This window comes from Bufo bufo, chromosome 11 (assembly GCF_905171765.1).
Source record: "Bufo bufo chromosome 11, aBufBuf1.1, whole genome shotgun sequence".
Classification (NCBI taxonomy): domain Eukaryota; kingdom Metazoa; phylum Chordata; class Amphibia; order Anura; family Bufonidae; genus Bufo; species Bufo bufo.
The window spans coordinates 90,016,276-90,032,000 of record NC_053399.1 but is presented as its reverse complement, the minus strand read 5'-3'; the positions used below and the strand labels follow the sequence as shown (position 1 = coordinate 90,032,000).

Sequence of the window (15,725 nt, the reverse complement as noted above, 5' to 3'; positions counted from 1 at the left end):
CTCATCATTGGGGCATACATACTGTCGATAGTAGGGTCCTGTGCAAGAAAAGTATGTGAACCCCTTTACTATGTAAGGACTTCCTCCCCCCTCTTCACGTTCCTTGAAGTGATCCAGAGGAAAATGACAACATACAGCAGAAAAACAAAAGACCAGAAAAGACAAAAATAAAGAAAAGAGCAAAACAAAAGGCTAAAAGAAAAACCGGAGCAGAGTGTGATCTTTAACGTGGATGCCTGTGAAATTTAGTGGCACATCAGTATAAGCTCCTTCTAAGCTTGAGTCTCGTCTTGCTTCGGAGACGCGGTGCCTGTAGTCAGCACATTTCCTGAAGCTGCCCTCGAAAGATTGGAGAAGAAGAGTTTTTGTTAGCAAAAAGGACATAAGATCGGGCTACATCCGCCTCCTATAGCTTAAAGACCGCAGGAGAGAAGGCTGATTGTAGGAGTAACACGTGACTGTAGGACGCAAGCCTAGTCTATAACCGTGGAGACACATTAGTCTGCATATCGCTGTGTACACAATACGGCAGTATAATTTTAAGCAAGGCTAATTTCCTAATATGCTATTAGGCAAAACGAGTCTATACAGGATCAAAATTACTCAGCGTCGCTATTAATGCTGTCCTTTGGCCGATTTCTTGTTACTCGCCCTATTGATTGGCCTCTGCCGAAGAGTTGTATATAAAAATCCATGTGATTTTGTGTTCAACGTTTGACTGGTATAAAGGCCTTGAAACGCGTAGAAATAATTATCTAACCAATTACCTGGCATGGACGCCACCACTGTCTTCTACACGAGATGCATTAAGCTCCCCGTTTCCGTCTGGGTTTTCAGGACTGAAGCTTCCAGATTGATTCCCCCCAAATAACCATTAATTCAAGCTGTCAGGGAGATAATTAAAATGCCATATTCCCAGTTACTGCTTGCCATTCCTTGGCTGCACATTAAAAGAGGCAGAAATGACTTACTAATGAAGTTATAGGCCTGCGGTTCGACACTGGGAGAGATAACGAGATCGGAGGCTTTAGGGGAGAGGAGAATGTAGAATTATGTCGTGTGCGGTTTCTGCTGCTGCTGACGGAAAGACGATATCTGGAAGGACAGAACGTAACAACGAAGTGGAAAGAGAGCAGTTTATTGATGTCAGGGGATATCAGAGAACGCTCGTTTTATTGAGATGCTATTTATTTGCAGTATCATAAGCTGAGAAGGGACACCTATGGCAACTTAAAGGGCCACTAAACGAAAAGACCTGTGCCGCCTGTAGTAGCCTACATCATCACAGTGTATGCATAACAGAGACTAATGCAACTCAATTTAGCTACTCGTTTCCCATACTGTGACTCCCTTGTATATGTGGAAAGTAGAGAGATGACGCCCATATTCATAAGAAAACTATATTAATAGGTCATTTATGTAGAAATGCACATTGAGGCCTTCTTAAAGAGACAATTATATCTAATTTGTAGTCAGGATTGTTGATTTAGTCACCATGTGCATCCATGTTTAGATTGGCCAAAAAAGCACTGAAATTCTGTAGCGTACCCCAATCCTAGAGTAACTCCACCCTAGAGTAACCCAATCCTAGAATAACTCCACCCTAGAGTAACCCAATCCTAGAATAACTCCACCCTAGAGTAACCCAATCCTAGAGTAACCGAATCCTTTAATAACTCCACCCTAGAGTAACCCAATCCTAGAATAACTCCACCCTAGAGAAACCCAATCCTAGAGTAACCCAATCCTAGAATAACTCCACCCTAGAGTAACCCAATCCTAGAATAACTCCACCCTAGAGTAACCCAATCCTAGAATAACTCCACCCTAGAGTAACCCAATCCTAGAATAACTCCACCCTAAAGTAACCCAATCCTAGAATAACTCCACCCTAGAGTAACCCAATCTTAAAATAACTCCATCCTAGAGTAACCTAATCCTATAATAACTCCACCCTGAAATAACACCGCCCTATAATAATTCCACCCTAAACTACCTTTACCCTGGAATAACTCCACTCTGGAATAACGTCACCCTAAGATAAATCCACTCTGGAATAACGTCACCCTAGGATAACTCCACACCAGGAAAACTCCACTGTAGCATAATTCCTCCCTAAAACAGTTCTCTACCAGTTGCAAGAACGATATATGAATTTTGGAGTAAATAAATGGCCTAACTCCTTCAAGATGTTTTTTTTCCTCATCTGGTCCTTATTTCTCTCTCAAACAATGTATGGTGAAGAGTTATCAATATGTGTCACCATGACTCCCACCAACTAATGGATGACAATACCAGTCAAGACTGAAAGTATTGTGTGGCTCTTAGCTGAGAGAAGTCTCCTGCTTCTTCCATCTTCCAGGAGAGAAATCCAGGGGTGGTCCAAAGTTGGGTATATAAGTCAGGGAAAACGAAATCTTCCCTTTAACACGTCTCTTTATTCTTTTCTCAGCTACTATGGACTGACGGTTTGGTTCCCAGACATGATCAAACATCTTCAGAACATTGACTATGCCTCACGCACCAAATATTTCTCCAACGAGAGGGTGATCAGCTTCAACTTTAACTTTACTCTCGAAAATCAAGTCCACGATAACGGAGAATACCAAAATGACAAGTAAGAGGAAACAATGCCCTTGTTTATGGACTAATTCGTACTAATAGTTTACACACATTGAAGGTGACCTCTCAGAAGGATGGGACCTAAATTGTTCAAAGGATTTACTTTAATACATTTGTCATATTGTTTACTAGAATTAATATTTAAAATACATGAATTAGCTATACATCAGAAAGGGGACAATAACCCATTAGTGAACCAACCTAATTTAATTATTAAAGGGTGTTATAACATTTTTAAAAAAATCAATATGAGAACAATGTCTCTCTACCTGGAGATTTGACCACATAAATGTACACAAAAAAGTATAAAATGCACAAAAAATATTAAAAAAAATCCCAGATCCTATTTTGTCTCTATTAAAAACAGAACTTAGAAATATATGATCATCTGTGTGTTCCAGGAGATCAGCCAAATACCGCTCCTCCTCCTCCTCACTGTCCTATTTGTGACTATAAGACAATTGGCTGCAGCAGGAACATCCCACCTCTGTCCTGTCTGTCCTAGTAGATAGGCAATGAATGTAGATTATGGGGAAATAGTCTTTAAGTGGGCTGTTTTGTTACAAAACCTCTTGTTAAACCCCTGTAGAAGTTTCCATATTAGATGTCACCCATAGTTGACAGAGATGTTAAAGGGACAGAAAAACAACCCAAGGGGAAGAAGGCATGTTCTTCAAGAAACAGGTGCTGGTATCCCCAACTGCAGGGATTGACCTTTTGAAGTATAAGGATGAACCACAGAGTAGGCACTGGAGGTTTGCTATACAATATCATCTTATGATTCTTGCTAGAACAGTCTAAGGTCGACGCTACCATGTATTCAACCTTTTCATGTGGCAAGTACAGTGTCCGCTGAGACGAAAAATTATTACACCTCTTGCTTTTGTTTCAAAAGATTCATTGGCCTCAAGCTAAAGTCTGTTATATTTGAAAATTCCTTGTTCAAAGACTGTTACTTTGAAGATATCACATCCAGTAACACTTTCTTTAAGAACTGTACTTTCATCTCCACCATGTTCTACAACACAGGTAATGACTTATTCTAATTTTTCAAAATGGTTTTTGTTTCTCTGCATTGAAAAAGTCAAACATATAAAAACACAAATCTACATAATCTTGACCAAATATGAGGCCTGTTATTATTATTTTTTACAAGAATATAACTACTATAATACTGCCTCCTATGTACAAGAATATAACTACTATAATACTGTCTCCTGTGTACAAGAATATAACTACTATAATACTGCTCCTATATACAAGAATATTACTACTATAATACTGCCTCCCATGTACTATAATACTGCTCCTATGTACAAGAATATAACTACTATAATACTGCCTCCTATGTACAAGAATATAACTACTATAATACTGCCTCCTATGTACAAGAATATAACTACTATAATACTGCCTCCTATGTACAGGAATATAACTACTATAATACTGCTCCTATGTACAAGAATATAACTACTATAATACTGCCTCCTATGTACAAGAATATAACTACTATAATACTGCCTCCTATGTACAAGAATATAACTACTATAATACCGCCTCCTATGTACAAGAATATAACTACTATAATACTGCCTCCTATGTACAAGAATATAACTACTATAATACTGCCTCCTATGTACAAGAATATAACTGCTATAATACTGCTCCTATGTACAGGAATATAACTACTATAATACTGCTCCTATGTACAAGAATATAACTACTATAATACTGCTTCTATGTACAAGAATATAACTACTATAATACTACCTCCTATGTACAAGAATATAACTACTATAATACTGCTCCTATGTACAGAATATAACTACTATAATACTGCTCCTATGTACAAGAATATAACTACTATAATACTGCTCCTATGTACAAGAATATAACTACTATAATACTGCTTCTATGTACAAGAATATAACTACTATAATACTACCTCCTATGTACAAGAATATAACTACTATAATACTGCTCCTATGTAAAAGAATATAACTACTATAATACTACCTCCTATGTACAAGAATATAACTACTATAATACTGCTCCTATGTACAGAATATAACTACCATAATACTGCTTCTATGTACAAGAATATAACTACTATAATACTGCTCCTATGTACAAGAATATAACTACCATAATACTGCTTCTATGTACAAGAATATAACTACTATAATACTGCTCCTATGTACAAGAATATAACTACTATATTACTGCTTCTATGTACAAGAATGTAACTACTATAATACTGCTCCTATGTACAAGAATATAACTACAATAATACTGCCTCCTATGTACAAGAATATAACTACTATAATACTGCCTCCTATGTACAAGAATATAACTACTATAATACTGCTCCTATGTACAAGAATATAACTACTATAATACTTCCCCTATATACTAGAATATAACTACTATAATACTGCTCCTATGTACAAGAATATAACTACTATAATACTGCCCCTATGTACAAGAATATAACTACTATAATACTGCTCCTATGTACAAGAATATAACTACTATAACACTGCCTTCTATGTACAAGAATATAACTACTATAATACTGCTCCTATGTACAAGAATATAACTACTATAATACTGCTCCTATGTACAAGAATATAACTACTATAATACTGCTCCTATGTACAAGAATATAACTACTATAATACTTCCCCTATATACTAGAATATAACTACTATAATACTGCTCCTATGTACAAGAATATAACTACTATAATACTGCCTCCTATGTACAAGAATATAACTACTATAATACTGATCCTATGTACAAGAATATAACTACTATAATACTGCTCCTATGTACAAGAATATAACTACTATAATACTGCCTCCTATGTACAAGAATATAACTACTATAATACTGCTCCTATGTACAAGAATATAACTACTATAATACTGCTCCTATGTACAAGAATATAACTACTATAATACTGCTCCTATGTACAAGAATATAACTACTATAACACTGCCTTCTATGTACAAGAATATAACTACTATAATACTGTTCCTATGTACAAGAATATAACTACTATAATACTGCTCCTATGTACAAGAATATAACTACTATAATACTGCCTCCTATGTACAAGAATATAACTACTATAATACTGCTCCTATGTACAAGAATATAACTACTATAATACTGCTCCTATGTAAAAGAATATAACTACTATAATACTGCCTCCTATGTACAAGAATATAACTACTATAATACTGCCTCCTATGTACAAGAATATAACTACTATAATACTGCCCCCTATGTACAAGAATATAACTACTATAATACTGCTCCTATGTACAAGAATATAACTACTATAATACTGCTCCTATGTACAAGAATATAACTACTATAATACTGCCTCCTATGTACAAGAATATAACTACTATAATACTGCTCCTATGTACAAGAATATAACTACTATAATACTGCCTCCTATGTACAAGAATATAACTACTATAATACTGCCTCCTATGTACAAGAATATAACTTTAGCTAATCGCTCTTGCTTTGCAGACTTGTTTGACTATAAGTTCATCAACAGTCGGATTATTAACAGCACGTTCCTGCACAGTAAGGAGGGATGCCAGCTCGACTTCAGCGACGACATTAATAATGCCTACATGATCTACTTTGTGAGTTTCCTGGGGACTCTGGCGGTACTACCGGGCAATATTGTCTCCGCACTGCTGATGGACAAAATCGGGCGTCTCCGTATGCTGGGTGAGAAAATCAGTGCTCTGCCAACAGATTCACTTTTAGGTCAAATTTTATGTATTATGCTATATTATTTTTTATTATTATTATTATTATTAGGGCTTCTTAGTCTAATTTTGGGCAGCCTCTTTCTGCGATCCTTGGGTGTCTCAGCTTAATGTTTTTGGCTCCCCTACAGTACCATGAAAGGGCAAATAGTGGCAGTAGCTAAGAGAGTACCCACGAGAGACAGAACAGTTTAGAATTGCGTGAATACAGGACCAATGAAGGCAAACATTTGTTGATAATAGAAGTACACACTGCCCCCTACTGGGAGTATTATTTTAAGTGCTTTATCAATAAACCAAGATCAGTCCTTACCCTCAGAGGGGCTTTAACCCCCATCAAGTTGGGCACCAAGTAGTGGCGCTGCCTACTGCTTCCTCCCATAGGAGAGTGGTTTGATATCTACAAAAAAGCTGAGTTTTCATAAATGTTTTAGGCTACTTTCACACTAGCGTTTTTGCCGGATCCGGCAGGGTTCACGAAAAAACGCTTCCGTTACTGATAATACAGCCATCTGCATTTGTTATGAACGGATCCGGTTGTATTATCTTTAACATGGCCAAGACGGATCTGTCATGAACTCCATTAAAAGTCAATAGAGGACAGATCCGTTTTCTATTGTGGCAGAGAAAACGGATCCGTCCCCATTGACTTGCATTGGGGGTCATGCCGGATTTTGCTCCGCATCCCAGGACAGAAAGCAAACTACAAAATGTTGCGATTTGCTCTCCGGTATATTCAGTTCAGTTTTATCCCCATTGACAATGAATGGGGAAAAAACTGAAGCGTTTTTTCCGGTATTGAGACCCTATGACGGATATCAATACCGGAAAACTAAAACGCTAGTGTGAAAGTAGCCTTAGATACGACTTGGGTAAGGGGTACCCTGTTAGATGAACTTTGAGTAAACAGAGAGGAGTCCTCTGTTCATAGCCTTCATCTCTTGGCCATAGTGGTGAGCGGACGCAGATCATCTCTCTGATATCAATGGACACTGTGTAATACCTTATTTTCCCTGTGGTGGTGCTGCAGGGAACACTTACTGTCAGTTTCCCACCAGATAACACCTGATCGCTAAGATCCCAGCAGGAGGGCATTTAGTGATCGGCTTATTGTCAAGGGACCCTTCTAACAAGTAGGGAATGTCCAAAGCAGAGCTTCCCTTAAATAAGACTAAAGGTTGTTATAATTCCATGAGTGCCCTGATGACAGGGCTAACAGTTGGATGGGCAGCATTAATTACAGCTAATTTATGTTACTTTTTGTGATGTGTTTCTTAAAGGGCACCCATCAGCAGGATCAACCCTACTAAACTAGACATACTCCCTGGCAGCGTTGGTTCTGTGTTATCCCCTGTCTCATACTTTAAACAGAGATAAGCAGGGTGTTCTAGTGGTGATAGACAATCAGTACTCACCTCTCCTGTCCTTATACTATAAACCGAGATAAGCAGGGTGTTCTAGAGGTGATAGACAATCAGTACTCACCTCTCCTGTGGTCTCTCCTGTCCTTTATACTATAAACAGTGATAAGCAGGATTTTCCAGTGATGATAGAGAATCAGTTCTCTCCTGTCCAGTGTTCTCTCCTGTTCTTATACTATAAACAGTGATAAGCAGGATGTTTTAGTAGTGATAGACAATCAGTTCTCACCTCTCCTGAGTTATTTCCCTTTTCCTTACACTATCAACAGTGATAAGCAGGGTGCTCTAGTAGTGATAGATAATCAGTTCTCACCGCTCCTGTCACTTATACTATAAACAGTGATAGACAGGGTGTTCTAGTAGTTATAGATAATCAGTTCTTACCTCTCCTGTGTTCTCTACTGTCATTTATACTATAAGCAGTGATACACAGGGTGTTCTAGTGATGATAGCCAATCAATTCTCACCTCTCCTATGTTCTTTCCTGTCACTTATACTATGAACAGTAATAAGCAGGATGTTCTAGTGGTGATAGATAATCAGTACTCACCTCTCCTGTCCTTATACTATAAACCGAGATAAGCAGGGTGTTCTAGAGGTGATAGACAATCAGTACTCACCTCTCCTGTGGTCTCTCCTGTCCTTTATACTATAAACAGTGATAAGCAGGATTTTCCAGTGATGATAGAGAATCAGTTCTCTCCTGTCCAGTGTTCTCTCCTGTTCTTATACTATAAACAGTGATAAGCAGGATGTTTTAGTAGTGATAGACAATCAGTTCTCACCTCTCCTGAGTTATTTCCCTTTTCCTTACACTATCAACAGTAATAAGCAGGGTGCTCTAGTAGTGATAGATAATCAGTTCTCACCGCTCCTGTCACTTATACTATAAACAGTGATAGACAGGGTGTTCTAGTAGTTATAGATAATCAGTTCTTACCTCTCCTGTGTTCTCTACTGTCACTTATACTATAAGCAGTGATACACAGGGTGTTCTAGTGATGATAGCCAATCAATTCTCACCTCTCCTATGTTCTTTCCTGTCACTTATACTATGAACAGTAATAAGCAGGATGTTCTAGTGGTGATAGATAATCAGTCCTCACCTCTCCTGTGTTTCATTTTAATCAGCAGAATCAACCCTTCCATGCCTAGTTTAATAGGGTTCATCCTGCTGTCAGGTCCTCTTTAAAGTGCTTCTATAGAGAAATGTGGCTGCTGTTTTTCATAAACAGTGCCACACCTGTCGGTAGGTTGTGTGTGGTATTTCAGCTCAGCTCCATTTGGAGTGGATAGAGCTGAGCTGCAATACCACGTTCAACCTGTGGACAGGTGTGGCACTGTTAATGGAAGAAAGCAACCCATTTTTTTCTAGAATAGATCAACTTCAATAAGTTATGTTTTGATAGACGCCGAGCACCTGGTGGGATATTTCAGTGACTGATCTGTCTGTCTTCCCAGCTGGTTCCAGTGTCATGTCATGTATTAGCTGCTTCTTCTTATTCTTCGGGAACAGTGAATCGGCCATGATTGCTCTACTCTGCCTCTTTGGTGGAGTCAGTATTGCCTCTTGGAATGCTCTGGATGTCCTGACGGTGGAGCTCTACCCCTCAGACAAAAGGTATGGTTCTTTTCCACTCGCTGATTACAGAGTAGAATATACTCCATTTCTCAGACTCTCCATATATTATCCCCTGTTCTTGGTATTTTAGTGGTATAGTTGTTGTGGTAGAGTCTACTAGTGATGTTACAGTGCAAGGATAATGCACACAGTGATGTCGCAGTGCAGGGATTATGCACTCCATGATACCATAATACAGGAATAATGCACTCAAAAAGATCACCAAATATATTGTGACAGCATAAGAGAAAAACATACATATAATGGTCACATGCAGGCACTGTATAATGCAACACATGTGGTACCAGTACAGGAACAGTGCGGTGACATCACAGGAACATAGTAAAACTGGGGCTCCGTTCAATTTTCCACCTCCCTTTCTATTGTCCATGGTCATCTTATGTCGGAGTGAAAACGAGACCCCTTAGTTGTCCATGGTAGTGCGGCCTAGTCTTCCTGGTGCACTTTTTATCATCTCTGTTTATTCTTGTATGTCTTCCCTCCTAGATGCCGTATATATATCAGACATTACAATATACAATTGTTTTTAATTAATTTAAATGCAGATTTATTAATATTCAGATTTGTAGAACGGTACAGCCCCTGGAGCAGAGCGACTCACTGCAGTACACACTGGAAGATACTATTAAACCGTGATTAGTGTGCGAGGGTCGTTTTCTCCAGTATTTAATTCCAAAATGAATCACCAAGAGAATATCTTATAAAGTTATTACATGCGATGAGTCACTCAAGACGCGTTCGATTTGGAGCATTTCCATCCAGGGAGCTAACAGCAGAAATGTAATGTTAGTTAGGCCATACACATTAGATAGCTGTCGGCCAAACGCTCATTCCTCCTGATCTTCCCCCCTCCCATACACATGCAAATATGTTCTCAGTAGGTGGAATTAGATGTCGTCAGACATCTCCTTTGAGAAAAAAATAGAGCATGTTGAAATCCATCTACCCAATCCTTCTTTCTTACAAAAATCTGCCATTGTGTTACAGTCGAAACCCATACACATTAGATGGTCAGTTGGTCCCACAGAAATCGGATGTGTATGGCGAGCTTTGAGAGACGATGACATCCAGTCTCATGACTCATTAGGGTATTTTGAGATCACTGACCCTTCTTCAGTCCTATCAGAGCAAAAAGCAGCTGCAAACTAAGACTTTGGTTCTGAAGGACCAATGATGTTCATTAAGATTGTGGTTCCTCTTGCAGTTCGAAGGTAGGAACCTGAGCCAGAATACCCTCTTACCTGGAAGTATTATTTTCAAAGAGGCGTTGATTAAATCTATATCTAAACGTGCCTGACATGTTAGATGTATACTGGTCAAATCCACCATTTCTGGTAGGACCAGCTGACCTCCAAATGTATATGGTGGTGTTCTGACTCCTAGATATCAGTAGAAAGAAGAGTTGAACCCAACCTATTGATCTCAAGGGAGATAAGCTCCTGACAGAGGTGTCTGGCAGCAGCTTATTTCCTTCTCCCCATGCTCATGTGTATTGGAGAGTTAAAAGACCTGTCGGCTCAAAACTATGGCCACCTTAAATGATCATGCTTGAGAAAGATGCTCTTTAGATGGGACGCTCGACATTATATGTTTCAAATATTGAGATCTATGAATGAGGTATGTGCAGTGAAATTTCTTATGCCTCCAGGACATTTAGGATACAAAAAATATTCTTCTAAATTCTCATATATATTATTTTTTTATCTAATTCCAGAACGACTGCCTTCGGATTCCTGAATGCCCTCTGCAAGTTGGCTGCTGTCCTGGGGATAAGCATTTTTACCTCCTTCGTGGGGATAGCCAAAGCAGTGCCCATCCTCTTGGCCTCTGCTGCATTGGCCCTGGGTAGCTTTTTAGCCCTTAAATTGCCAGAAACACGAGGCCAGGTGCTTCAGTGAGATTCACCATTGTAAAAAAAAAAAAAAAAGAGAGTAGATTAGTAGACACTGTGAAATGTCTTTTATTTTGTTGCTATGTGTGGGGCCCCTTCCCCATATCCTCTTCCCAGAAATGTTTGGTAAAACAATATGCATATGTGTCACTGAAAATGTATCAAGGACTGAACATTTTGCACTATTCTAAGTTTCGGAGCTTCCTCCATGATTAGTATGAGGATTAGAAGCACTAGACTTTGTGTAGAGCAGAGATTTTATGTTCTAGATAGCTCTAGTGAAATGAAATGAAAAAAACTCTATGTTGTGTTTCTAACACCTCTAGTCATTGAAGAACTTATGATTTGCTCTTCAGACTCATTGGACATTGTGAAGAGCCTGAATTCATTCTTGATACTTCTAGAAATTAGTAAAAATTGTGATTGTTCTAGATCACTGTTCCTCAATCTGTGGCTCTTCATATGTTCGAAAACTACAATTTTCAGCATGTTCAGAGAAGTACAGTTCGGAGGACACTGATCTACAACAATTTGTCATTATGCAACAGCCGATGAGCCTCAGACTGGAGAACACTGTTCTAGATATACTTGTCTCTTCTTACATTTTATGTTTGTCCTGGTTAGTCTAAAATATAGAAAGGATCCTATAGTTATTCTAGGTTGTGCAGGTTACTGAAAGGATCCTACAATCATGTTGGTTAGTAATGAATCCTATAGTTGTTCTGGGTTATGATGGATTCTTAAGAATCAAAGAAAAAAATATATATGGCAGAAAAAATCCACCAGGTCAATCTAGTCTGCTCTCTAATCTGGTCCTACAGTAGCTCTGGGCTTTACTGGATTCTGAAGAATCCTTCTGAACTATAATGGATTTTGAAGGATGACACAATTATGATGGTCAGTAATGGTTACTAAACAGATCCTACAATAGTTCTGGGTTGAAATACAATCTAAAGGATCCTACAGATGTTCTCGGTTTTAATGTATTCTGTAGGATTCTATGGTAGTTTTAGGTTGTAACGGATTCTGAAACCCCCTGCAATAGTTTTAGTTTGAAATAGATTCTGAAGGATCTTACAGGTGGTAATTGATTCTGAAGGATCCTACAGATCTTAGTAGTAGTAGATTATGAAGGATTCTACGGTAGTTCTAGGTTGTAATAGTTTCTGAAGGATCCTAGATTAGTTCTAGATGGTTGTAGATTCTAGAGTATCCTACATTAGTTCTGGGATATAGTGTATTCTGAAGGATCCAACCGTTGTTCTTGTTTAAACTGGGTATTAACAGGAGCTGTTCAAGGTAGGTCAGAACTTACTAGAAACACCATCTAAATGCCCAGCTAGGTCTTCCTTAGTCTCAAAATATCATATGCTACCTATGTCTAGACAGGTGTAAGGAACACAAATATAAAATATAGTTTAAACTTATCAGTAGATGTGAAAATGTCCTTTTTGCAACCAAAGTGCATTGGTGCCTATGTAGCCGGGAAGCTTATTTTCACATAGATGTTCTAGAAATTAAAAAAGTCTGGGAGAGCAGAAGTAGACTGCAGAAGCCCAGTACAAAAACTAGCCTCATCTGAACAATTATTAATATATTTATTATAATTATTTGTTATCAAGATTACTTATTAGATGAATTGGCCATGTGTTATGTTTACATAGTTCTCAAAAGATGGCAGCTTTCAGGGCCGGTGGTTGGTAATATAATCTAGAGATCTATTCCTAGATAAATGGTAGGGGTAGAAAGTGCAATGTCGCAAATACGAAGCACAGAAATATGACCAGCTCATAAAAATGGATCAAACATTCCATGAAATGTAGGCACATTCCATTAATGTACAAACAAGAAGTACATGTTTTATTTTGAAGGACATTTTAGGGCTTGATTTTACACTTTTGGTTTGGGACTTCTGGGTGGGCACAGAAGGATCGATCAGCATGTAGCCTTGGGAGATGGATAGGTTATGGTTTGGCCTCTTCATGTCCCAAATAAGTGCTATTGGCAGGGATCAATGGCATAAAAGATGAAAATGGGTCCTCTATTACAGTGCTGGTTTTCCACCCAGGGCAGAAGAGCCTAATGTTTGTTTCCCAGTTTGCAGCCTTTCCATGATGCTTGGGTGAATTCCTCTCTCTGTTGTCCTGTGCAGGAGATGGGAGCAACAAGGGCTGGGCCCCCTTTCTCCATGGGCCCCATAGCAGTTTGTTAGCCTGCTTCGATGCTACGTACGTTCTTGGGGGGAAAAGAAGTGGTGTTTAGACAAAAAAAAAAGCACAATATATATAAATTTGAATATGGGCAATATCATGCAAAAATAAATATTCCAAAGTGAAAAAATTTGACTATTATAGATACAAAATTACTTTCTTTTGTGGACCTCACTAAAGATACATTTCATATCTGGATTAATAAAGGGGTTCTCCTATGATTAATGTAAAAAATGAAAATCAGACATTATATAGTACACGAAAGCTAGAACCAGCCCATGGATCCAGAGGTCTCCCCATTCATAGCTGCATTTATTTTAAGTTGGCAGCTCAGGGGCGTATCCTTTCTACTTTAGTTCTCTCCCTATCACAGTTCAGGGGCATGTCCTTTTTGTTGCAGCTCTCTCCCTGTAACTGTCACGGCTTCTAATAGTAGATCCAGCTGGTGGCAGTTGGGACTGAGCATGTGTGGCCACCTCAGTGATGTTACCGCGGTGGACAGAGAAATAAGAAAACAAACAAACAGCAGGTGGCGCTATACAGAGAGATTTTATTGAATAATCCAGTGGCTATAGTACATTTTCTAATTACTTAAAAAAGTATTCAGATCCAGGTGCTGGTTTGAAAAATGTTGAATATTTTTCATGGGACAACCCCTTTCAGCTTGCTTATGTGAAGAAAAAAAAAAGATTGGCCCAGATTATATTTTTTTTTTAGTGCAGTGGTGAGACACAGCCACGTCAGAAGATGTCAAAACTAGTATGTGACTTTCCACCTCCCGTTGCTAAATATAATATGAAATTGCTTATTTTGTTTAAAAAAAAAATGGTTCTTTTTGTAAGTGGACTTCTGCAGGTGAGGCCCCTTTTATGTAAGACGTGAGCACCACCTGTAGCAAAACCCATTAGGTTGCCATTGTACTGTGTCTCCAGAAAACCCTGCATGCATGTTTAGTGCCATATCCCGAGCTGGCAGACTTAGTAGTAGACGCGTTTTTACATCTTCATGTGACTCTAAGGAAACAAAGAAATAGTTTATTTATATAATATAAATGGTCATTTTGCCGCCATTTGTATAATACTGTAAATATATAGATATATATGGGAAATTACAGTGTAACAACCTATTCGCTATCGACTTCAAAAAATATACATAGTGTTTTTACATGGTATGGACTTCCTTGCAGCATATCTAGGTGTATTGTGTGCGTATCTTAAATTTTTTCTCATCTTGGAGACCTGTCTTCTGGAAAGCACACAAGAAAAATTCTGAAAGGCTGGTGCCTTTGGTATAGTTGGCCGCATTCTCTTAAGACTATGATGTCATATCAAACATTCAGGAGGTCTTAGGTAGGCTGAAGATTTAAACCTTGAACGTTCCTGATTTGTAGTCTAAAATGTAAGTAAGAAGTTGACTTTGGTGCCTCCTGGACCCAGAGGTCAGGTTGGTGGACTTCAACTACAGTAGATTCTAGCTCTATCAAAACAGAATAAAAAATTCTAATTCTCTAACATGAGTAAGAACTCAAGGACCCATTGTGAAACGTTGACCAAGCCTTCTACAAGGAGTTATCTTCTGCTGCTTCTGATCAAGGGTTTATGGATCTTCATGCCAACAAGATAGTCTCTGAGAGGATGTAGACATGTAGTTTTTTTTTATATTCTATATGATAACCTACAAAACAAAAAAAAGCATAGGCCTTTATGGAGCACAAGCAATTTCAACACAACTTAGAGCAGAAAGCACAAATGGTAACATATTTCTGTGATCCTCGCAACAGAGGACTTATTTGTGTTTCAGTGTGTCCGTGCTGACTGCCGCTGGTTCTTAGCAAAACTATGTACTAATCTGTAAAAAAAAAAAAAAAAATGTAAAAATCAAATTATTTTTCAATGGTTGTTATTAATTGTACGTAACAAGGCCGTATCTTGCGTCTTTGTGTTGTGGTCATGCTTAGCGTTCACTAGAATTGTTATATATGGTTTATATGTTACGTGAATAGGAAAACAAAAAATTCCTTATAGACTGTAACTACCGCGTACAGGCAAAGGATCACATCAGCAGATGTCTATAGAAAATTTTTGTTTTTGAAGATTCAGAGTAGAAATGAAAACTGTTTTTAATTTTATCCATTGGAATTTACGT

General features: G+C 38.2%; 1 protein-coding gene across 1 annotated transcript in view; it reads left to right on the top strand.

The window, feature by feature from the left end:
* Positions 1-11,377, top strand: part of LOC120982498 (synaptic vesicle glycoprotein 2A-like) — a 33,636-nt gene extending 22,259 nt beyond the window's left edge. Inside the window, exons 8-12 of the mRNA XM_040412691.1 lie at positions 2,453-2,617; positions 3,518-3,651; positions 6,169-6,375; positions 9,299-9,458; positions 11,194-11,377. Of these exons, the coding sequence (XP_040268625.1) occupies positions 2,453-2,617; positions 3,518-3,651; positions 6,169-6,375; positions 9,299-9,458; positions 11,194-11,377 (850 nt within the window). The remainder of the gene's footprint in view (positions 1-2,452; positions 2,618-3,517; positions 3,652-6,168; positions 6,376-9,298; positions 9,459-11,193) is intronic.
* The last annotated feature ends 4,348 nt before the right edge of the window (positions 11,378-15,725 follow it).